The following is a 24269-nucleotide window of genomic DNA, read 5'->3' as shown; positions in this document are numbered from 1 at the left end:
AACTCTTTTGGAAATAATTTAAATGTTTTTGGTTTCAAAAATTGTGAAAGGAATTTGAATCTGAGAGACTAGGCACCCAAGTTCTGAGGCTTCCATCTCAGCTGTGGTTCTGAGGGCTTCTAGGCTCCTACCAGGAAACTCTGAGCAGTGTTTCTCAGGGCTTCAAGACTCTTTACCTTGGAGCGAGGCAGGGTTGATTTGATTTAAATCATGATTGATTTAAATCACTAGTCAGGAAGACTCAAACTAATCATCTATTTCTACATAAAAGTGCATTCTTGTTTGTTGTTACAAACCTTAATATATATTCTTCACAACTCAGAGATAGATGTAGGTTTCATTTTTAGAAGGTACATACTATACATTTTAAAAGTGATTTATTTTGAAAACTTTTCAGATTAGTTTTACAGCTATAACAGAAAATGAATAATTGTTTGGTTATTTCATTTACCAAAGGTAATTGAAGCAGATATTTATGAAGTCATTGGGGGGTGAACTATCTCCAATTTAACAGGTTAATAATTAATATTTGGAGGATTTTCTTGCCATGCTTTATTAAGATGAGATCATCACCAGACAGACATTTAAATTGTTTTATTTAACTAAAACAATGTTATGTATTCTGTATTTTTTTCTTCAACAGCAAACACATAATATTTTAACAAAACAAGTATGTGAATTTTTGTCTTTAGTTAAACATTCAAGTTTTTTAAAAACAGGTTTGTTTTTAAGTAAAATAGTTACATGAAACATTTTAAAAAAATAAATTAAATCGACTACGTCAGCCAGGTCAAAATGAGAAACTTAAAATATTGGCTTCTGCAGCTAACACAGTCATCTTCACCTTCATTTTCCTGTTTGTTCATAATCTGGAAAAGAAAAACACACTTTCCTGCTTTTTCAGGTCCCAAAAATTTCTCAATTTGAAATGAATTAGTCATAGATTCATAGATTCATAGATACTAAGGTCAGAAGGGACCACTCTGATCATCTAGTCCGACCTCCTGCACAGCGCAGGCCACAGAATGTCACCCACCACTCCTATGAAAAACCTCACCCATGTCTGAGCTATTGAAGTCCTCAAATCATGGTTCAAAACTTCAAGGAGCAGAGAAGCCTCCCTCCAGTCAACCATGCCCCATGCTACAGAGGAAGGCGAAAAACCTCCAGGGCCTCTCCAATCTGCCCTGGAGGAAAATTCCTTCCCGACCCCAAATATGGCAATCAGCTAAACCCTGAGCATATGGGCAAGATTCACCAGCCAGATACCCAGGAAAGAATTTTCTATAGTAACTCAGATCCCATCCATCTAATATCCCATCTCAGGGGATTTGGCCTATTTACCCTGAATATTTAAAGATCAGTTACTTACCAAAATTCCATTATCCCATCATACCATCTCCTCCATAAACTTATCGAGTAGAATCTTAAAACCAGATAGATCTTTTGCCCCCACTGCTTCCCTTGGAAGGTTATTCCAAAACTTCACTCCACTGATGGTTAAAAACCTTCGTCTGATTTCAAGTCTAAACTTCCTGGTGGCCAGTTTATACCCATTTGTTCTTGTGTCCACATTGGTGCTGAGCTTAAATAATTCCTCTCCCTCTCCTGTATTTATCCCTCTGATATATTTATAGAGAGCCATCATATCTCCCCTCAACCTTTTAGTTAGGCTAAACAAGCCAAGCTCCTTAAGTCTCCTTTCATAAGACAAGTTTTCCATTCCTCGGATCATCCTAGTAGCCCTTCTCTGTACCTGCTCCAGCTTGAATTCATCCTTTTTAAACATGGGAGACCAGAACTGCACACAGTATTCTAGGTGAGGTCTCACCAGTGCCTTGTATAACGGTACTAAAACCTCCTTATCCCTACTGGAAATGCCTCTCCTGATGCATCCCAAAACCGCATTAGCTTTTTCACAGCCATATCACATTGGCAGCTCATAGTCATCCTATGATCAACCAATACTCCAAGGTCCTTCTCCTCTTCCGTTACTTCTAATTGATGCGTCCCCAGCTTATAACTAAAATTCTTAGTCCAAAGGAAGAAAATATTATTTCTACAGCAGAAGAAGCTACTGCTGTTAAAAGTGAGATTATCACTTCAACAGTCTCTGAATCCAAGCGCTGAAATGACTTCCACCAGTTCACTGGTGTGACTTTCTTTAAAACATCAGTAAACATATATTTCTTAAATGGTTCTTATTCCCAAACTGGGTCTCTTTTACAGCCCGCTGCCATTATAGGTTTTCCCTTCTAGTGAGAGAATGGTATGGTAGATCTCAAATTAATGAAGGTTTCAGAGTAGCAGCCGTGTTAGTCTGTATTCACAAAAAGAAAAGGAGTACTTGTGGCACCTTAGAGACTAACAAATTTATTTGCGCATAAGCTTTCGTGAGCTACAGCTCACTTCATCATGAAGGCTGCACTCAGAAAGACCTCAAGACTTCTGGAATATTCTGCTCAAACAGTTTCACTTTTGTTTCTACTGCCTGTCCCTCCCTTCTCACATTTATCTCCAGACTTCTCCTTGTCCAGATCTACTCTGCCCCCAACAATTGTCTATTCATTGAACTTTTTGAAACTTTGCACTTTTAGAGAGAGGTTAGGGAATGACTTTATGTACACAAATTTGCAGAGGGACAGTAGGGTTGAGATGTGTTATTTCTCACCTCTATTTATTTATTTATTTATTTTTAAAACATTTTTGCTGTTATCTCTGGAGAGACAAATCCACAGTTTGAGAATTGCAAAACTAAGCATCTCTGATGGTATCTTCTAGATAGAAAGATTAACCTAAATAATCTGTACAGAAACTCCTAGAACCCCATAAAATTGGGTCCCTAATCCATGAACTATTGGAACTCATTTACAAAACTTTTCTTAAACATTACATGAATATATTGTCTCATACTATAGAATTAGAATTTATAATCCCTATTCCATGATAAGATATCTTTGAGTTATAATGTATCTTAATTAAAACTATCTTTAGATAATTTTTTCTTCAAAAATCTGATTTTTATTTTTTTATTTTTTAAATAATTGATTTTTCATTCACTCTGGATCCGGCACTGCAGCCGTGCTGCAGGGATCCTGAAAGTTCTCGGGTCCCCAATCCTGGGGCACAGCACATAGCAGGGCTGCTCCAGAGCTGCGGACCCTGGAAGACCTGGGGCTCCTGAGAAGCTGGTAGGAAACTAGGCAGGGTTCTGCCAGAAGGAGAGCAACAAAAATGATAAAAGATTTAGAAAATATGACCTCTGAGGAAAGGGGCTGGTCTATGCCACATGGACTCTGCCAATACAGCTGTACTGGTGTAGCTATATCAGCAGAGACCGCAGCTGGAGATACAACATAGGTTGACAGAAGAAAGGTTTGCTCCTCCAAATACATAGTATAATACTGGCTCCAGGACCAGCACTGGGCCAACAGAAACACACTTATCTTGGCATAGCTATGGTGACTAGGGGATGGATGTTTCTTTGTTTGTTTGTTTTTTAACACCCTGGGTGGCATAGCTATGCCAACAAAACTTGTAGCATAGATCTGGCTCTTGAAAAAGTTGGGTTTGTTTGGCCTAAAGAAAAGAAGATAGTCGAAGGTGAGGACTTGAGTCTTCAAATATGTAAAAGATTGTTATAAAAAGAATGGTGATCAGTTGTTCTCCATGTCCCCTGAGGGTAGGACAAGACATAATCAGCTTAATTTGCATCAAGAGAAATGTAGGATAGCTATTAGGAAAAATCTTTCAAACTATAAGACTAGTTAAGCAATAGAGTAGGTTACCAAGGGAGGTTGTGGAATCCTACTCATTGGAGGTTTTTAAGAAGAGGTTTGACAAATATCTGTCAGTGAGGTCTGTGTTTAATTAATCTTGCCTCAGTGTGTGGGGGTTGGACTAGATGACCTCTCAAGATCCCTTCCAGCCCTACAATTTCTATGATTCCATGAAATAGATACTTTTCCAAAATATTTTGGTTCTGACAAAGTGGTATTTTCTGATGACAACCTGTCTTGTCAGAAAAGTCCTGACTAGCTCTATTCATACCAAATCAAGTGGGGACTTGTGAATTTTACAGTCATTTGAATGGATGATTTGTACTAATTTCCCTTGTAAGCTATATTTTTTCACTACATTAGAACCTCAGAGTTATGAACACCAGAGTTTCGAACAGACCGGTCAACTATACACCTCATTTGGAACTGGAAGTATTCAATCAGGCAGCAGCAGAGACCAAAAGAAAGCAAATACAGGACAGTACTGTGTTAAGCATAAACTACTAAAAAAAATAAAGGGAAAGCAGCATTTTTCTTCTGCATAGTAAAGTTTCAAAGCTGTATTAAGTCAATATTCTGTTGTAAACTTTTGAAAGAACAGTCATAACGTTTTGTTCAGAGTTAAGAACATTTCAGTTACGAACAACCTACATTCCTGAGAAGAAAAGGAGGACTTGTGGCACCTTAGAGACTAACAAATTTATTTGAACATAAGCTTTCGTGAGCTACAGCTCACTTCATCGGATGCTGTAGCTCACGAAAGCTTATGCTCAAATAAATTTGTTAGTCTCTAAGGTGCCACAAGTCCTCCTTTTCTTTTTGTGAATACAGACTAACACAGCAGCTACTCTGACACCTACATTCCTGAGGTGTTTGGAACTCTGAGGTTATATTGTATATGCCCCATAGTTCCAAGTGGTGATGATCAGCAAAGTTGGCATTAGAAGTGAAAGCCTTAAAATTGTAAAATCACTCGTAAAATTCACTCCAGAAAATGGAGGTGGTGTGTGTGGTAACTCATTAATTTTTGTTTGAATTCCAGTGATTTACAGTCAAAAGCTCTGCTAGATTGGAATTATCTGTCCACTTTTAACAGCATGTTATTTTGCTGTTGCTTTTCACTGTGAAAACAGCTTCTTGTTAGGTAGTCATGATTCAGGCTCAGACTGATTTTTAATTTTGCTACTCTTCAAGTTGATTACAGTTATCCTTGAGCTCTCTTTACCGACTATATCAAAATATAAATAGTACAAATATACTAAATACACATTAACATTTTAATCACATTTTCTTTCCTTCTCGTTATTGACATTCAGTACTGGTTCAAAGTATACATTAGTAGGGGTTTTTAACCTCAACAGAACAGCATATTTTTTTCTGAGGTTTTTCTGCTTCTTAAATTCATGCATTTCCATTGCTGTCTGTTCCTCTTTTCTCAGAATACACATGCTATTTCCAAACTTTGGAATATTTAAGTCTTTCGATACTTATAGAGTATGGGGTTTTGTTTTAAAACCTGTTAAAATTTATTCGGTGCTTTTACTTTCTAAGGCAACCATTTGCTCTTGGCTAATATGCCTGCATGATATTTTGTTAGTTGTAGCTTTACAGTTAGGACAAGAAAGAATTGCCAGTTATTGTCTGTCAGAAAAACTAACATAATGTAAAATGTATATAGTTTGTTTCCAATTAAATTACTACACTAGATGAAACCACTTGTTTTAAGAATTTGTTACTTTGTATATAAATGAAGAAACTAGTGATAAGAAAGGACAAAATTCTCAAGTCCAAAGCTGAGCAAACTGTACTATGTTGATAAATTTAGAGAAGCTAAACTCGAAATTATTTTTCATTGGTTAGATTCATATCACATGTTGAACTGCTGTTTTTTCCCCTTGATCTTTACGTAATCACTTCCTGCCCACGGTCTCAGTAGAACAAATTGCTTGCAACAGCAGATTTGATCTCTAATTTACACATCTAATTGTAGAACACAAACTTTGTGTCACAAGACTGTAGTAAAAACAACAAGGCACCTTAAAGACTAACACATTTATTCGGGCATAAGCTTTCATGGGCTATAACCCACTTCATCAGATGCATGGAGTGAAAAATACAGTAGGCAGGTATAAATATACAGCACATGAAAAGATGGGAGTTGCCTTACCAAGCGGGAGGCTCAGTGCTAATGAGGCCAATTCAATCAGGGTGGATGTGGCCCATTCCCCACAGTTGACAAGAAGGGGTGAATATCAATTTTATTTTTTGTAGTGACCAAGCCACTCACAGTCTTTATTCAGGCCTAATTTGATGGTGTCCAGTTTGCAAATTAATTCTAGTTCTGCAGTTTCTCATTGAAATCTGTGTTTGAAGTTTTTTTTGTTGAAGAATGGCCACTTTTAAGTTTGTTATTGAGTGTCCAGGGAGATTGAAGTGTTCTACTGGTTTCTGAAAGTTACAATTCTTGATGTCTGATTTGTGTTCATTTATTCGTTTACGTAGAGATTGTCCGGTTTGGCCAATGTACATGGCAGAAGGGCATTGCTGGCACATGATGGCATATATCACATTGTTAGATCTGCAGGTGAACGATCCCCTGATGGTGTTGCTGGTGTGGTTAGGTCCTATGATTGTGTCCCTTGAATAGCTATGCAGACAGAGTTGGCAACGGGCTTTATTGCAGGAATTGGTTTCTGAGATAGTGCGCCTGTTGTGTGGTGTGTAGTTGCTGGTGAGTATTTGCTTCAGGTTTGGGGGGTTATCTGTAAGCAAGAACTGGCCTGTCTTCCAAGGTCTGTGAGAGTGAGGGATTGTCCTCCAGGATAGGTTGTAGATCCTTGATGATGTGCTGGAAAGGTTTTAGTTGGGGGCTGTAGGTGATGGGAGTAGCTGGGTTACTACAAAAAGTAAATTTTTCCCTCTGTTGATATTCACCCCTTCTTCTCAACTGTTGGGGATGGGTCACATCCACACTGATTGAATTGGTTTCATTAGCATTGACCACCCCCCACCCGCCCGCCTGGTAAGGCAACTCCCATCTTTTCATGTACCTTTTCTTTCTTATATTTATACCTGCCTACTCTATTTTTCACTCCATGCATTTGATGAAGTGGGTACTAGCCTATGAAAGCTTATGCCCAGATAAATTCATTAGTCTCTAAGGTGCCACGTGGACTCCATTATTTTTGCTGATACAGACTAACACTGCTACCCCCTCTGAAGTTATAGTACTTGGTAGTTGATCTCTTTACAAGAAGGAGGGTGAGCAAACTGTTGCCTGACCCAAATCTAGTAGTTTGAACGTTCTCCTTTGTTTTTGAATATTTTGTTTCTTCTTTCAGGGCAAGAGGATATGTATTAGTTGCCTCTGGAGATCTTGAAACTGATACTCTTGCCTAATTAATGTTTAAAATAAAACGTTAACTTTAAAATGTCAGTGTAAAACATTTATATCAAATGACTTTTTAAAAAGAAAACAAAATTTGTTTTAAAATTACAGTTGTTTGGTAGCTGGTATGTATGTCTCTCTTTTCCTGCACAGGGCAGGTATAAAGTGTTTTGGTTCTGTGAAATTCCAGCTTCTACTTTTTCTGTAGCAAGAGAGGGTGAGAAGGCAAAACTTTCCATCCCAAAAGTCATTTGTTTCAAATATGGCATCATGTCTAGTTTGCTGAATAAGTAAGCAACCAGATCATAAATGATTGAATTCACTTCTGCTTTCCAAGCCATCCAACTTTTTCCTAAAGATATAATAGGTACTTATAAAGACAAAACTTTTCAAACCTGGCTGTCTAAAGTTAAGCACCTAAATAGAAGTACCCTGATTTACAGAGGGTCTGAATACTGACATCTACCCTTGAATTCAGTGGGGAGTGTTGTGGGTACTAAGTGTTTCTGAAAATAAAGTCTATTTCAGGATTCCAACTTTGACAGTTTGGCTTATGTAAATAGCACTTAATTTGTGTTACACTCTTGACCGTACAATTATTTGTCTGTTTTATTTTGTTTGTAAGAGTTATCAGTTTTCTTTTAAAACATACCTTTCAGAATTTGTTTACGGCAGTGGGGGGTAGCCAGTGCCAGTAGAGGATGCTATAATGATGCATCAATCTCAGTGGTTAGTGCAGAAAATGAATGTTTGAAGGGATATTTTAGGAACATAGGATCTGCATTCTAAGTCGCATATGGTGCATCCAGTTCAATATCCTCTCTTACAGCTGCTAGTACAGATGTTTAATTTAGAGGAAGTGTGATGCATCCGTGGTAGATAATTATGGAGTATCTGTCTCATTTTGGATATTACCATCACAGCTGGGCAAATCCCAGTGTCTAAAATCAGCCCTCTGACTTCAGGCAATGGAGAAATAGACATTTGTTCCTTCTTGATATTTGTACTCCAGGACACAAGAGGGAAAGAACACCTTCTCTGTGTACTAGGGCAGTGATTGCCCCCCCCCCCCTTCATTAGGAGTGCATTTAAGATTCTCCAGTCTTGAGAAGCTGACAGTTTTAAAAAAACAAAGGCAATCCAGAAGCCTCGGGGCTTGTCTACACAAACATATGGTTTGCTGGAGTGCAAATGTACACTGTACTATCCTCCAGTGCACTGTGTTCGTGTGGATCTTGCTGCCCTGCACTAATAGTTCTCTAGTGTACTTTAATCTACCCCCGTTTGAAATGGGTTAGATCAAAGAGTACTAGGGAACTTTTAGTGTGCAGCAGCAGGGTCCACACAGACCCTTAGAATGTGGCAGGCTGGTGTGGGGTAGATTTACACTCCAGCCTGCCCCAAGCTAAGTGTTTGTGTGAAAAGCCCTAGGAAATTTACGTAGAAGAAATCATCACAGAAAAAAGCTCCACTTTGTCCCTTAGCTCCTTTTTCCTGTTTATCTTGTGAGGCAGAATAGGATTTATTTTTCCTATGGGAATTTTTTAAATTGTTAAATATTTTTGAGACTGTAGAAAGTAAAACAAAACAATGGAAGATGAAATATGATAGCCTTCCCCCACAAGTTTGCTGATATAGTTTGCTCTACAAATAAAGCTGATCTCTGCTCACAATTTGCAAAAGCAACCCGTGTCACTTCTTTATTTTATTTATTTATTTATTTATTTATTTTTACCTATGAAAATACAGAGCACTGGCTGGAGAAAAATTGTGCACTTATGCAGTCTTTTTTGGTACCCACTGAATAGCAGTAAGAGTGAAGCAAGTTGAAGATACAATTAATATCAGAAAGCTTTCGAAAATAGATAAGTTAGGAATTATTCTTAGTATAGTATTACAAAATCAGATCCTAAAGTAAATTCTGAAAACGGAAAACGGGACAAGTTACCTTTCACGATCTAAAGTAAATAATGTTTCTATGTATATAAAACATCTGTTAGCAATGGTTTTGTGTGCTATAAACTTCATTGATGTATAGGGCCATTACAGTGCTGCTGTGACTTGAAGAGTGCCCTCTCTTTAGAAGTGGAAGATTAATATATTCTTATACCGTAAATTAGTTTTTGTTCTCATTATAAAATAAATAAAAACCACCCCCTTGGAAGTGCCTGGTGAACTTCTGATACCACTACAGTATAAACAATAAATCTAACACACTGACAGAGCAAGGGAGCACCCCTATAAATACTGACTCTTATTTTAGAACTGAGGTGTGGTTCTCCCAGGTTGCTGGAATGGGGCCATATAATATATACTTTGGTGAGACTTTTTATATATCACTTTTAAAAAAAATTACCATGGAACCTCAGAGTTACGAACTGACAAGTCAACCACACACCTCATTTGGAACCAGAAAAATGCAATCAGGCAGAAGCAGAGGGGAGAAAAAAAGGAGGGAGGGAACAAATACAGTACTGTAGTAAATGTAACTACTAAAAAAAAGGGGGAGGGGGAAGCAGCATTTTTCTTCTGCATAGTAAAGTTTCAAAGGTGTATTAAGTCCATGTTCAGTTGTAAACTTTTGAAAGAACAACCATGATGTTTTGTTCAGAGTTACAAACATTTCAGAGTTATGAACAAGCTCCATTCCCAAAGTGTTCGTAATTTTTGAGGTTCTACTGTACTAGATTTAATACTTTTGCTCCATTGGTTACAGTTACATAATCTAATTTCTTAACAAAGAAACAGTGGTAATACTCCTACGTATTCTTCCTATATCTAAGTTCCTTTGAAGTCCCAGTAGCTCACATCCCTGTGTTTTCTTTTCTAAATTATTTTTTTCTATTGTAATATGATACTGCAGAAAAGAGAAACCTCGAACAATCTGAAAATAATATAGTCAATGAGGTTTTTCTCTGAAAGAAGACGACTACTTGAAAATTTAAATACTGATTTTTCTCTTCTATAAATACATAACTACTTATTTAAACTTTGGTCTGCTGCCTAACAGTACAGTAGATTATTAATTTGTTTTCTTACGTTGGAGTTGTCATTAAGACAAGATAATTTAGTGAAAGCAGCTTGTTTTTTATAAATATGGGATGTTTCTACAATGAACTCTCATTGCAGAGGAGATTGGATTGAAGGCACAAACATTGTATCTGCACATGCTAAATACAGGAAAATTAGATTTTGTGCATAGTTTATCAGAGAAGTGGAGAACCATTTTGGAGTTGCATTTTTGAAGCTTTATATCACAAAGGAATTTATCCCTAGTTACTGACTTCTTTGAAGTGTAGTTCATGGTTTAGTAGCTCACAATAAAATTGTTTAGTTTATTACTACTTTGTGTGAAACATATGCTAACTTTAAATATTTGAACTGTTTGTTATGGTTTTGGAAAAACTTATTGAAAAATCCCAATGTGTATACATTTCTTGAAGGAGTACTTACAAATGAAATTGCACTTTGGATTTTTGTCTGATTAGTGGTAAAATAGGCTTGCAGCAAAATAAAAATAACCAAGGCAAGTAGGTAGGCAGTAGGCAGAAAGAGTACACCCTAGAATTAATCATGGATTAAATATTATTTATATTCTTGTCAAGGCCTATTAATGTGTGTGTAAAGGCTTCTTGTTAGCTTAAGCAAATGTTTTTTTTTTTAACAAAGTAGGTCACATCTTTGCTCTGCTGTGTAACAGAGTTTATGGTTCTGGCAAGAGTATTGTTTTGATATAGAGCTGTGCTAGCAAGGCACTAGTTATGGCTGATAAAGCACTTTCATTGTAAGCAACAGTTTTTCTATCCTCCTCCTCCCCCCACCTTCTCCTTCAAACACTTAAAACTTCCTGAAAAATATATGATCCTATGAGCTAGTTTTCACATGATATGTCTTGGCACGTGAGTAAAGAGCTTTAAGAAGTTTTTGCTAAGATTCTATTTGGTTGTTTTTTTGAGATGTTAGAGCACAGAAAATATAGTGTGCCAGGTTCACCCCCATTGTTACACAAGGGGCCAATTTGCATTCCCCTCCACTTTGCAGAGCAGCTATGCTGAAGGGTGTATTGACTTTGGTATAAAGGAACTTTATTTCTCAAGGGGTGGACAGAAGCTTCTCAGGCAGACCTTGCTTGGTATTCAGCACCTTTCCTACCATGTCTAGCTCTGGCCTCTTCTGGGCTGATACTACATTCACTTGGGGTAGTGCCAGCCATCTCTAGACCACATGGCAGACCAAGAGTCACATATGGCTTGTTCCACTGCACTCAGTCCTGGTGAACTGCCTTCTGCTGGGGGCCATGATGTCTATCAGTTTGCAGGGCCAGTGGCAGAGCCAAGGGTTGAGCAGTGAGCACCCCGCTGCGCGCTGGAAAGTTGGCGCCTGTAGCTCCAGCCCCGGAGCCTATATAAGGAGTCGCATATTAACCTCTGAAAAGCCGCATGTGGTTCCGGAGCCACAGGTTGTCCACCCCGTCATATTGGTTAACCAGCTTTTTTGGATTAAACTTCTTGTTCTGGGCTAGCTGTGGGGCCAAATATATCTCTTGGAAAAATATCTTCCTTGCTCCCAGTTTCAGTTCACAGTCATCTTGACTGGCCACATATTACATTTGTTTCTGTTTTAAACTCCATCACTCTTTGCTGTCTGTTTAAAAGATGCATTGAAGCACATATCCTGGAAATGGGAAAGATCTGCTTTCAAGATGGTAGTCCTGTTATATATTCAGATACAAAGGCTTTTCAAAGGTAGCATAGTCTTTCCTCCTTACTTGAAGCTGGCAACATCACCTCTGTTGCTAGTGCTTAATTTGTGCTAGGGCTGAACCCAGGCACCTCTAGCGTGGACAGTTCTTAGCCACAGCAACTATGAGCTTGCTGCATAAGTTATAAAAGTAAAAAAAATTGCTTGAGCCCTGGCACCTCTCTAGAAACTAAGCACTGTCTCTAGCACTCTTAATTCAAGGCTCCTATGTGATGTAGGTAGGAGGTACTTCTGAGTCACTGAGATGGCTGGGATTATGTGTCAGAACTTTGGTATTTTGGCACCTTAGTGGAAGTGAAAAGAAAAGGAGTACTTGTGGCACCTTAGAGACTAACAAATTTATTTGAGCGTAAGCTTTCGTGAGCTACAGCTCTCCATCGGATGCATTCGATGAAGTCAGCTGTAGCTCACGAAAGCTTACGCTCAGATAAATTTGTTAGTCTCTAAGGTACCACAAGTACTCCTTTTCTTTTTGCGAATACAGACTAACACAGCTACTACTCTGAAACCTGTCATTCGTAGAAGTGGGCTGTCTTTCACAGGTGCTGAGCAGGTTCTACTGGAGGAAATGTGATGACACCTCCAAATCCCACTTCAGTAAAATTGGGTGAATTATAAATTTAAGAACACGGCTTCAAGTACTTACAATTCAAAATTTGGTCATAATTTTGTAATTTAAGTGTGTGTGGGGGGAAATCTTATGAGGTGAAAATGCAGGAAATATACACTCCTAGATATTGTGCCATGCAACTCTACATCTGAGTTTCTGAGTATTTTGGCTCTTAGTGTTGAGCATGTTACATTCTTCAGTGCCTGCCACTGACCACAACTCAGGTTTATATGTGCTGTGCATATAGCTCTGTGTATGGAAAGTATTCAAACATACTTGTCTAACGTGTTTCCAGCTGAGTCCATAAACTGTATATAATCGTATACTGTGTTTAGGTAATGCGTCTTGGGGCTGCACCTGCTAGTCTGAGCTTGCTGTCCATCCAAGTATATGCTTCATCCTCAGAGAAGGAAACTCCAAAAAAAGAGTTGCTAAAAATTGATGAGGTAAGACCCTGGCGTTCTGCTTGTATTCATAGTGTTTTGGTGATGATGGAGTAATGTTAGCAGATTAAGAAGCACATGTCTAACAGAGTAAGATCATTTACTTTGGGAGGGCAAAAATGTTTGCATGTCTGTCTTCATATTACAAGGAAAAAAGCATAATTAATTTAAACTTGCAATGGAAAAGTCCATAAGCTCTGTTTTTACTTTTCCTAATTATATGTTTTGAGATCTGTTTGACATTTTGAGACTTGCTCATGTACAAAATATTCTTTTTCCTTATCTGAAATCCTCTAATAAAATATTTTTCATTGAGTAGCTTTCTGTCCTAAGAAAGCTGCCAATACTAGTGTATCTAATCCACAGGAATGTCTTTATCTCCTGCTTTTTCTCCAGCAACTGTGTGCTGTTTATATGATGAGTTCTGTTGGCTTTCATTTGCAGGCTTACATAAAGCAACAAAGCCAAAAGCCTGTCTATCTTAAAATACAACTGTATTTATCATTCACTGTAGAGATGAAACATGGTCCCTTCCCTCTCTGGTTTACAATCCTGCAGTGCAACCGACCAGCTTGCAATTCTACATGTGTACAAGGATCCCCATACTTTGCACTGAAGGATCAGGGCTTAAATATGGACAAAATACAATGAACAACAATGGAAAAAAAAATCAGGGTGAAAAGCAGGGTTACAGAAATAACAGCCTATGGGCACTTTTAGTTATGCATTCATCTGGATAGCTGTTACTAAAAACATACTTGTTTGTACACTAAAGCTGCGTATTGATTGGCCATTACCTCTTTTTTTGATTTGAATGGCTAGTCAAAATTTGAGGCCCTGTAAGTTGTTCCAGTTGGAAATAGAAACTGATCATGGAATTTGATATATTCTTTGATACCATCTTGTTTATTCACAAGGAATGTGCAAAAGTGCTGCTTCTCCAAATGCAGGGGGAACAAAACAAACCAGGGGAAGCTTCTTTGCTTACAGCCCCAAGTCTGTTTAGCCAGCACCAGACCCAAAAGATCTCTTTAGGCTTCTCCAAGAGTCACTCTGTGCTTAATTAGCCTACCTTGCTTGTCACCATGAAAGGTTTTCCTCTCCCCCCCCTCCCCCCCCCCCCCCCCCCCCTCCCCCGCTGCTGGTGATGGCTTATCTTAAGTGATCACTCTCCTTACAGTGGTTTTATGATAAACCCATTGTTTCATGTTCTCTGTGTGTGTGTATATAAATCTCTCCTCTGTTTTTTCCACCAAATGCATCCGATGAAGTGAGCTGTAGCTCACGAAAGCTTATGCTCTAATAAATTTGTTAGTCTCTAAGGTGCCACCGGTACTCCTTTTCTTTCTGTGCTTAAACTGGTGCTTGGCTTTCTTGACCTCTTCAAAATCTTTTTTTGTTTCTGTCTCCCCTTCTACCTCTCAGTCATCCAGCTTGCACTGTTTTCCATGGACACATGTAACTGGTCAGAACAATACCCCGTGGAACCCTCCATGCACATGGTGCTAGTTTCTGGGCAGACTTCGTTATGCCTTATTTCTAAGTGACCCCTTGTTTCTAACATCTGTCTTAACTGAAGGGTGCATTCACACATCAAGAAAAGGAGTACTTGTGGCACCTTAGAGACTAACAAATTTATTTGAGCATAAGCTTTCGTGAGCTACAGCTCACTTCATCAGAGTGATCACTTAAGATGAGCTGTTATCAGTGGGGGCGGGGGAGGAAGAAAAATCTTTAGTAGTGATAATCAAGGAGGGCTATTTCCAGCAGTTGACAAGAACGTCTGAGGAACGGTGGGGGTGGGGGGGAAATAACATGGGGAAATAGTTTTACTTTGTGTAATGACCCATCCATTCCCAGTCTCTATTCAAGCCCAAGTTAATTGTATCCAGTTTGCAAATTAATTCCAATTCAGCAGTCTCTCGTTGGAGTCTGTTTTTGAAGTTTTTTTGTTGAAGGATAGCCACTCTTAGGTCTGTAATCGAGTGACCAAAGAGATTGAAGTGTTCTCCAACTGGTTTTTGAATGTTATAATTCTTGACGTCTGATTTATGTCCATTTAAAACTATTTCCCCATGTTATTCTCCCGTCCCCCTCCCCCCATCTTCCACTGTTCGTCAGACGTTCTTGTCAACTGCTGGAAATGGCCCACCTTGATTATCACTACTAAAGGTTTTCTTCCTCCCCCCCCCACCCCTCCTGCTGGTAACAGCTTATCTTAAGTGATCACTCTCCTTACAGTGCGTATGATAACACCATTACAATTTTCTGTAAATCTCAAATCCTCTGCTAAGTAAAAAGTCCACCAAACTTAGTTTAAAAACTACTTTATGTCTTTAATAATGGCTTGGATAAATATAGAAAATGACTGCTCTAAGATCTAGTACACTTAATACAAATGCTGAGAATCAATATTGCTGGCTAAGTATAGGAAACACTTCTCACAATTATGTATGTGGGTTTTTTTGGACCAAATGAGTCTGATGTTCTGTTTTTTTAGACCTGTAATTGGATTAGCCATCAACTTGTTTGGCTGAACAGAGGAGCAATTAGTAATGCTCTCCTCATGATGTGTAATTATTCATTAATTCACATAGAGTTCTCACAGCTTGACTGTATTTTTATTCTCTTGTCTTGAGCTAGGCACTGTTGAATTATACAGCTCCTGCTCTGATGACCTTCTTGTACAAGTCTACCTTTTTAACCTCTTGTTTGCAAATATTCACAGCTTTCACTCTACTCCAGTCCAACTCATGAGTCTAAATATGTGGAGGAACCACAAACCCAATTGGAAGAGGGGATCTCATATCTGCGGCATTCTGTGGAGCCATATACAGCCTGGTGTCAGGTATAGCAGTTTTATCTTATGGAAGTACTGATATGTTTCCGTAGTTAAGGATGATTGAGGATTTTGCTTGTGACAGGACATTAAAACCTGTTTTGATCTGAATTAGTGAATTGCTTTTTTAAAAAAAAAAATAGAAAGAGATCTCTGAGGGGTCTGAATATTTAAGGATATTTTAGTCATTAGGAAATGGTTCTTTTTTTCTGCCATTGTGCATGGTATATTTCACCAAATCTTGTACCCCTTTTTGGGGTGGGGGGGACCCACCAAAAAAACACGCACAAAACTTTAGAATCCTTTCTCTTTCCCACCCCCCCCAGACTTCTAACTCAACCTTGATCTCCTTTGTCTGAGCTGCAAAAACCTTCCTCCTTCCCCCCCAGCCAAATCTTAAGGTTTTTTTTTTTTTTTTAAACAATTTCTCCTTACCTGAAAAATAGCAGAGTTACTATCAACCCCCAACTCCCCTTTCTTTGTGTAGGTTGTTGCCTTTTGTGGCAGTTGGCAGGAAAAGGGAGGGAAGAAGTTAGATTACTGCAATGTACATAATAAATCGTATAATATAGAAATTGTATAACATATGCAAAGCATTGTTGTTCTCTGTACAGATCATTCACCTAGATTTTCTGTTGTTCTCTCAAGTACAATTAAATTATATACAATAAAAGTTAAAGGACTGAACAACAATATTAAAAAAGGAGGCCCTTTTGGCTTTTAAAGCTGTGGCACTGGTTGTGTTTTCCTATCAAAAACACAGCTCAAGGAACAACATAGGAAATATATTAAGTGTAACTGGTTCCCCATCCCACGTCTCCCCTGCTACGTCAAACAAAAGAGGAGCAGCAGTCATTATTGCTAAGCATATACCATTCCATTTAGGAGACAAATACATAAAGACCACTCATTCAGACTCTTTTAAAGCAGTACCTAGAGGTACCTTGATAAACAAAGAATCCTATGTTAGAAAGGAAGAGACGTATGATGACATAAGTAGAAAGACTCAAACATCCACATCAGACCAATTCCAGAAAGTACACAAGTAATTAATTGAAGCCAGAGGTAAACGAGGCCTACTACAGGCTGAAAAGGCAGCCAGATTTACAATACAACCCTATCACAAAAAAGCAACAAAAGCAATTAGTACTTGCTAAGAGGTTTAAATAATATATAAGATAATAAATGTGTGCCTCCAATCTGGAAGAATCCAAATGAACTAGAAAAAGGTTCCAAGGATATAAAGACACTTGCAGATTTTTATAGGAGATCTGCATTGGTGCCATCTGTTCCTAAACAAACAAAAACTTACTCATTTAATGCAAAGCTACCTGAAATAAATCAGACAAGGAGATTAAACCTGATGAAATTATAGAAGTTATTGAAATTACTTGAAAATGATAACTCCCAAGGCCCTGAATGGTTTTCCCTCTAGATTTCTGCATATTTTTCAGAGCACAACTGGCACAAATGCTACTGGCGGTCTTAAATAAAATACTGAAAGAGGAAAAAGACCCTAACACCCGGTGAGATGCACAAATTGTAGTAATACCAAAATCTGGTAAAGACCTATTCAGTTGCATGTTATAAAGACCCATCTCTTTGATAAATCAAGACACTGAGATCTATTTGAAGCAAATAAACTTGGGGTGGGGGGGGGAATATCCATTCCTCTATATAGGCAGTCCAGACCAGATTTGTGTTAAGTAGGCAGTTGACAGACAACATTCAGAGTTCTTGTTTGTTTGTTTGTTTGTTTTTTTTATCTGAATCAACCAAAAAACTCCACTTTTTATCATTAGATGCTGAAAAAGATTTTGATAGTGAATTGGCAGTTTCTGAAGGGCACCTTAACCCTGGAGGCATTTGGCTTAGGCCCCAGATTTTGTATATTTGTTCTATACTCATCCAAATGTCCCAACAGGAGTTAATGTAAACGTATCAGAAAGATTTCCCCTTTTTAGGTGTGTATGCCAGAGATGGACCTCCCTGGCTCTTCTCTTTGGTATGGTTTTGAAGCTGTTTGCACAGGTAGAAATAATCCAAATGGATGGAATATATAGAGGACCCAGGGAGCATAATCTAACCTCCTATGTAGATCAGCAGTTCTCAAAGCCGGTCCGCCGCTTGTTCAGGGAAAGCCTCTGGCGGACCAGGCCTGTTTGTTTACCAGCCAGGTCCGCAGGTGCAGCCAATCGCGGCTCCCACTGGCCGCGGTTCACCGCTCCATGCCAACGGGGGCTGCAGGAAGAGCAGCCAGCACATCTCTTGGCCCGCGCCACTTCTCGCAGCCCCCATTGGCCTGGAGAGGCAAACTGCGGCCAGTGGGAGCTGCGATCGGCTGAACCTGTGGACGCGGCAGGTAAACAAACTGGCCTGGCCCGCCAGGGGCTTTCCCTGAACAAGCGGCAGACCGGCTTTGAGAACCACTGATGTAGATGATACATTGGCATTTGTGACAAACTCTTCTGAGACATTACCTCATGTGCAAGAGGAGATACTGAAATTGGGTAAAGTTTCAGGTTTTAAGGTAAACTGTGATAACTCTCTGAACTTTTGGATGTTGACATGCACCCTGACCTGAAGGCGGGGATGGGGAAAAAAGGGGGATGCACATCTAGGAATGGATGACCACATCATTAAAATACATAGGAGTACATGTATTTAAAAAAAAAAAGGCAGGATCTTTATAACAATTTCAACCCTCTGATTAAGAAATTTGAACAGATTTAGAAATTTGGTCAAACTATGGAATCTCATACTAGGTAAAATTGTGTTAATCATAATGAATATCTTTCCTCAAATCAATTTTTTTTCTTACAAATGTTGCCGATCATCATCCCAGGGAAACCTCTTCAAGATTAGCAATCCATGTAAACCAAGTGTATTTGGGGATACAAGAAGATAAGTCAAATAGGCTACCAAGATCTTGGCAAAAGGTGGGAGTGGTGCTTTCAAACATTAAACTGTATTTTTGTGCAAGAAATTTGGATCACTTTCAACCATAATAAATATGAGAGAGCAGGTACATTGTTCTACAGTCAGACTCTTATGATCCTTGGGATAAAGGAAATCTCTAGGCTAAAACCAACATATAACCACCCTTTTTTGAGAGCAGGAATAGACTACGGGATAACAAAAAAAAACTAAGCCCTTACCCATTGTCCATAGTTGAAAACACTGAATTCAACTCTAGTAAAATTCTGGGAAGCTACATGTCCTTGGAGCTTATTGATAATATGAGATTTGGTCAGGTATTCAAACCATCTGAATGTAGCTTCTCTGAAGAGCTTCAACAGCTTGCAGAAGATATTAAAGTTCTGCGGTATGAATATTTGCAACTGAGAAAATTTTCAATCCATGATCTTCCAAAAACAATCATAAGTAAAAAAAAAAAAAAAAAAAAAAAATTGATAGATTTTGAAAAATTACTCATCGAACCTATGAAACACAAGAGTCTACTTTCCATCTTTAGAGGAAGTTATTTTAAGTTGTCACTGTGATACTGGCAGACTGGGTGCTGGCTCTTGCCAAGGCTTTAGACCTCAGCCAAGCACTGACCAGTTCATTACTGGAAACCAGTCTGTTTCACCTGTGTTTAGTATGGTTAATATGGATATTGGATTTATAACAATGTGTTTAGACTTTATGAAATGCTTGTAAATTGTTGCATGTGTTAATCTCACTTTCTTTATCACATAAGATAATATTTAAGATTTTGGTTTGTAACTAAAAACTGTTTGCTCTAAAACTGTGCACCCCTCAGTCAGGAGGAATATCTCCTAACCATCAAGAAGGCCTATCAAAACTAAATGGGCCATTGTGAGACATCACAATATAAAGACTTTAATTGTCCTTTACTTCCAATGAACAGGCTGCTTGCAAAAGGTCTTGTCCCATCAGCTTGAATTCTGGAAGAAGGAAATAAAAATAGCTGCTTGCCAAGAAAATTTTTCATCTCTTTTGCTGTTTGGACTCTCACTAAGTTAGAGCTACAAAACCAAAGCAGAGATCCCCAGGGTCAACTTGGGTTAGCCCTAAAAGACATTCAGAGCTAACAGATTGCTACATCTCTGTGACCTTTTAAAACCATGGACCGTAACTCATTTGCGTATATATGCTTGCCTGCTTTAACATTATAATAACTCTCTCATTTCTTTTCTTAGTTAATAAATCCTTAGATAACTTACTATAGAATTGGCGACAGGTGTTGTTTTTGTGAGATCTAAGGTGCAAATTGACGAGGAGTTAGTAACTGGTCCTTTGGTAGAGGGCGTATCCTGAATATTATTGTTTGTTTTGTTTTTTGTTTTGTTTTTTGGTGTAAAGTGATTTCCTGTCGCTAAATCCAGTTTGTCTGGGTGGCAAGATAGACTGGAATGCCTGAGGGGAGTATCTTTGACTCCATGGTAATATTGTTATAGTGCTTTAGGAGTTCACACTTGTTACTTGGTTGGTGAAATCTAATTATAGAACATACAACCAGTTTGGGTTGTCTGCCCTTTTTCTTGGCAGTCTTTCCTGGGTCATGAGCCACTACAGACAACGTGATAATTTGAATAATCTTGGCAGGGTTCACATGCCACAGGTCAGTTTGTCTTATAGATCATAACTCAGCACTTTTGAAAGTGTAAACTTGATATTGAGAGTTTTTAAAAGTTAACAAATAGTCACAGAAAGAACATAAGCACGAGAGAATGATAGCAGAGTTGTGCATCAGGGAGTCTGAGGCAACCCAAGCAGCAGTCAAAGCCAACGAAGAGGCTGAGGAGAGAGCCCACCAAAGATGCATGGCTAATGAACAGTTCAAGAAGTTCCACGTCTTTGGTGTGCTAACTAGAAGCTGAGGAGAGGGCACACCAGAAACAGATGGAAGCTCATGTATTACAGCTCAAAGTACTGGAGTAGCAAAAGGAGTACAACTCCCTCCACTCCCTTTAGCTGAGGGGCGGGGAGAAGGTCTGTCCTGAAGTTGGCTCTCACGGTTATGAGCCACTCCAAACCGTGTGACATCACCAGAGGAAGACAGTATATTCATAAAAACGTGGAACATGGACTTGGATATGGAAATGAACAAAGATTGGGAACGTACATGGATCAGTGTGTCATGAACCTGAGGGACCAATGGTACCTAACCTGTCTTAAAATCAAATGCATCTATGGTGCAGGGATGGGCAAATGCTTGAGAGCATGTAATGAAATGGGTGTCTTCACAGATGATGGACCTGTCAAAAAATGAGGACATTTTGGATAGAGACTGGGAACTCTACTAAGGAACGCTGGTTGCCAGTTGTCAGATAACTGGCATAATTGTGAAAATTCTGCACTGTCTGAAAGTCATAAAGAACTTTATGATCCAACTCTTAGCTGCAGCAAATATCACAGTTGCAAGGTAGTAAAAGAGAAATCAATTAACTGTTTGCAAAAAGTATGGGAAATACTAGTATCGGAAAAGTTGACCCATCAAGTCAGAGTTCTGCAAGAAAGAGAAGAAATATACTCCCCTAAAAACATGGTGGAATGTCTGGGAAAGAATCATCCCCCACCAGATAATCTGAGAGACTGAGGACTTTCTTTGAATACTGAGGATGGGAGAAAGTGTTAGACTGCTGCCTTACTAGTCGAGCATCACCCTGTGTATCAAACTTGCATATGTTTGTTCTTTGTGGAATTGTACAGTTGAGTGTTTTTATGATTTATTGCATCTAATTTAAAAAAAAAAATTTCATACAAAAAGGCTTATTAAATTAATTGAAAAGCCTTCAAGAACAAATTTAGAAAACTGTTTGAGATCCCAGGTTTGATGGGAGAAAAAACCTGGTTGAGATAGATAGATAGATAGATAGATAGATATATCAAACAACCTCCACTTCCCAAATTAGAAATAAACAGATAAAAGTGAGTGTTCTCTGGCCCCAGTACTCCTCTCTGAGTAGGCACCAGTTGGTTACGATAGGATTGAACAGCTGAATCCCATGCGCTTCTAAACTTCCTTGGTCTGGATAGTAACTGATCATTCTTCCTAGCCCATGTCACTCAAGCATGTGTCTGACACCCTTCTTGGCAATGGGACCCTGCAATCTGGCTATGTAGACCCCAGAACCAGTGCCACTGTCCTCTGGAGCTCCCCTGTTGTTTAAACATGTTCACCACCTGTCACTGTGCCTGAGTGGGTCACAACTGAAAATACCAGATTCAGGACAAAATGCTAAGAAATAGGGCAAACGCACCCCAAAACTGGTGGTTATTCTTCCACAAGATATACCTCACCAGCAACAATTGTAGAGTTTGTTCTCTTCACATTGGCTAACAAGAAGTCAGAAATGCAGTCTCCTTAGGTATCCCAGTCCTTGTATCACCATCCAGACACTAGGCTTAATGATGAGTGGTTATTGAAAACCAATTTAATCAAACAAAGGGGTCTTCTGATCCCAAAGGACTAGCCACAAACCCAGGTCAATATATATCTCAGATCTTGCCCAATAATCACGCTGTTGCCAATCCTTTAGTATCTAATGTCTAAAGGTTTATTTATAAGAGAAAAGAAAGAGGTGAGAGTTAAAATGGTCAAAGGAATCAAATACATACAATAATTGCAACGTTCTTGGATCAGGTTTGTAGCAGTGATGGAATAAACCGCTGTCTTAAGTCTGTGGTTGCTTCCAAAAGATTGGAATGTCCTGAGTCCCTTGGTTAGAATGATCCCATTAATATAAGTTCATAGGCCAGAGATCAAAGCAGGAAAGAGGCAAAATGAAGATGTTTCCAGGGCCTTTTATAGCTTCTGCCATGTGGAAGGATTAGGGAACTTCATTGTCCCAAACAAAGCCCTCAACAAGTGGAAAAGTACGGGAACAGTGGAGTTTAGTGTCACATAAGTTGGTCACGTGCCTTGCATGCTTCAGTGATCATAGCAGGGGCCATTACCCATATTCTGACTAAAATGTCCACAGGAAAATCCATCAGGTGGGGATAAGCTTCTTCCATTACCCATTGTGTTTACTGATGGGCCATCAACTTGAATATTCTAGTCACAATGTACTAGCTAGACTGGATGTAAACTACCTTCTGGGCGTTACCCAGGAGAAAAAACATTTGAAATACAGGCATACAGTAAATATTCATAACTTCAGATATGAAAATGATACATGTATACAAATAGGATAATCAGATTGAACAAATCATAACTTTTCCAGGCTTAGTGAAAGAATGTTTTAGTCACAAATGCTTTCACTTTTTAAACAGCACAAGCATTACAGCTCTTGGGAAAACAACAAACCCCTGAACACAGTCCCCTTCAGCCTGACCTTACCTCATTTGTGAACCCTGGATTTGGTCCAGTCCTTAGGCCAGACAGCTCTTCCTGCTTGGCCTAGCATTCTGCACGTGACAATGGAATGGCCTCCTTTGCTTAGGACATTCCTCTTTTTAAAACAGCCTGACACATTTCTTGCCCTGGCTCTTCCCCTGGGGAATTTCCAGGTTCTAAGCCAGGGATTGGCAACCTTTGGCATGCGGCCGCCAGAGTAAGCCCCTTGGTGAGCGGGGCCAGTTTGTTTACCTGCTGCATCCGCAGGTTTGGCTGATCACAGCTCCCACTGACCGTGGTTTGCCGCTCCAGGCCAATGGGAGCCGCGGAAAGTGGCGACCAGCACACCCCTCAGCCTGCGCCGCTTCCCGTAACCCCCATTAGCCTGGAGTGGGGAACCGTGGCCAGTGGGAGCTGCGATTGGCCGAACCTGTGGATGTGACAGCTAACAAACTGGCCTGGCTCGCCAGGGGACTTACCCTAGTGGGCCGCATACCAAAGGTTGCTTGTCCCTGCTCTAAGCTATGTCTGTCCGCCTCATGGCTTCTGGGTAGAGTCTCATTCAAAGTCATTGGTCTTCTGGTAGCAAATCTTTGTTCACTAGGGTACAACCATTCAATGTCCCTTGATTGCTCTGTCACAGCTTGCTAGACAGTCTGTCCACTGAGTTGTCAAATCCCTGTTAAAAAATGGATGCACAACAATGCCACACTAAAGGTGGCAATCAAAATGGAGATTGAAATACATGGCCTTTTCAAAATAAAATGGGTTTTCCAATTTGACACTGAGATAATCCCTGATGTGTCATACCCTTTACTGTAGTATTTGGGTTTCCATGTTAACTGGGATCTGAAAGGCTTTCTACTTATGGCTGTTTAGATGCAGGGTCTGACCTCTTTAAATTCCTGTGTTCTATTGGTTGCCTGGAACAACCAATGTAACATCATGCTGGGAGTGGAACTTCAGGGAGGACTGACCTGTCTGGAAGTTCAGTTGGACTGACTGAGAGTATTTACCGTTCTGTACTGTAAAGCTCTGTAGTCTGTTAATCTCCTACCCTGCCTTATTTTTGTTTACATAGTAATAACTTGTATAGTATGATTCACCTTGAAGTCTTTAAACCACAATTTGAGGACTTCA

General features: G+C 39.2%; 1 protein-coding gene across 4 annotated transcripts in view; it reads left to right on the top strand.

The window, feature by feature from the left end:
- Nucleotides 1-24269, top strand: part of APOO (apolipoprotein O) — a 90089-nt gene that overhangs the window by 4922 nt on the left and 60898 nt on the right. For all 4 annotated transcript variants that reach the window (XR_006277864.1, XR_006277865.1, XM_038416659.2 and 1 more), the window contains exons 2-3: nt 12874-12984; nt 15710-15829. Coding sequence is in view for 2 of the 4 variants with exons in the window: in XM_038416659.2 (XP_038272587.1) it covers nt 12874-12984; nt 15710-15829 (231 nt within the window). In the remaining 2 variants the exon portion in view is untranslated. The remainder of the gene's footprint in view (nt 1-12873; nt 12985-15709; nt 15830-24269) is intronic.

The sequence above is a fragment of the Dermochelys coriacea genome, chromosome 1, assembly GCF_009764565.3.
Source record: "Dermochelys coriacea isolate rDerCor1 chromosome 1, rDerCor1.pri.v4, whole genome shotgun sequence".
In the NCBI taxonomy this organism is placed as follows: domain Eukaryota; kingdom Metazoa; phylum Chordata; order Testudines; family Dermochelyidae; genus Dermochelys; species Dermochelys coriacea.
This window is presented reverse-complemented; position numbering and strand designations above follow the sequence as displayed.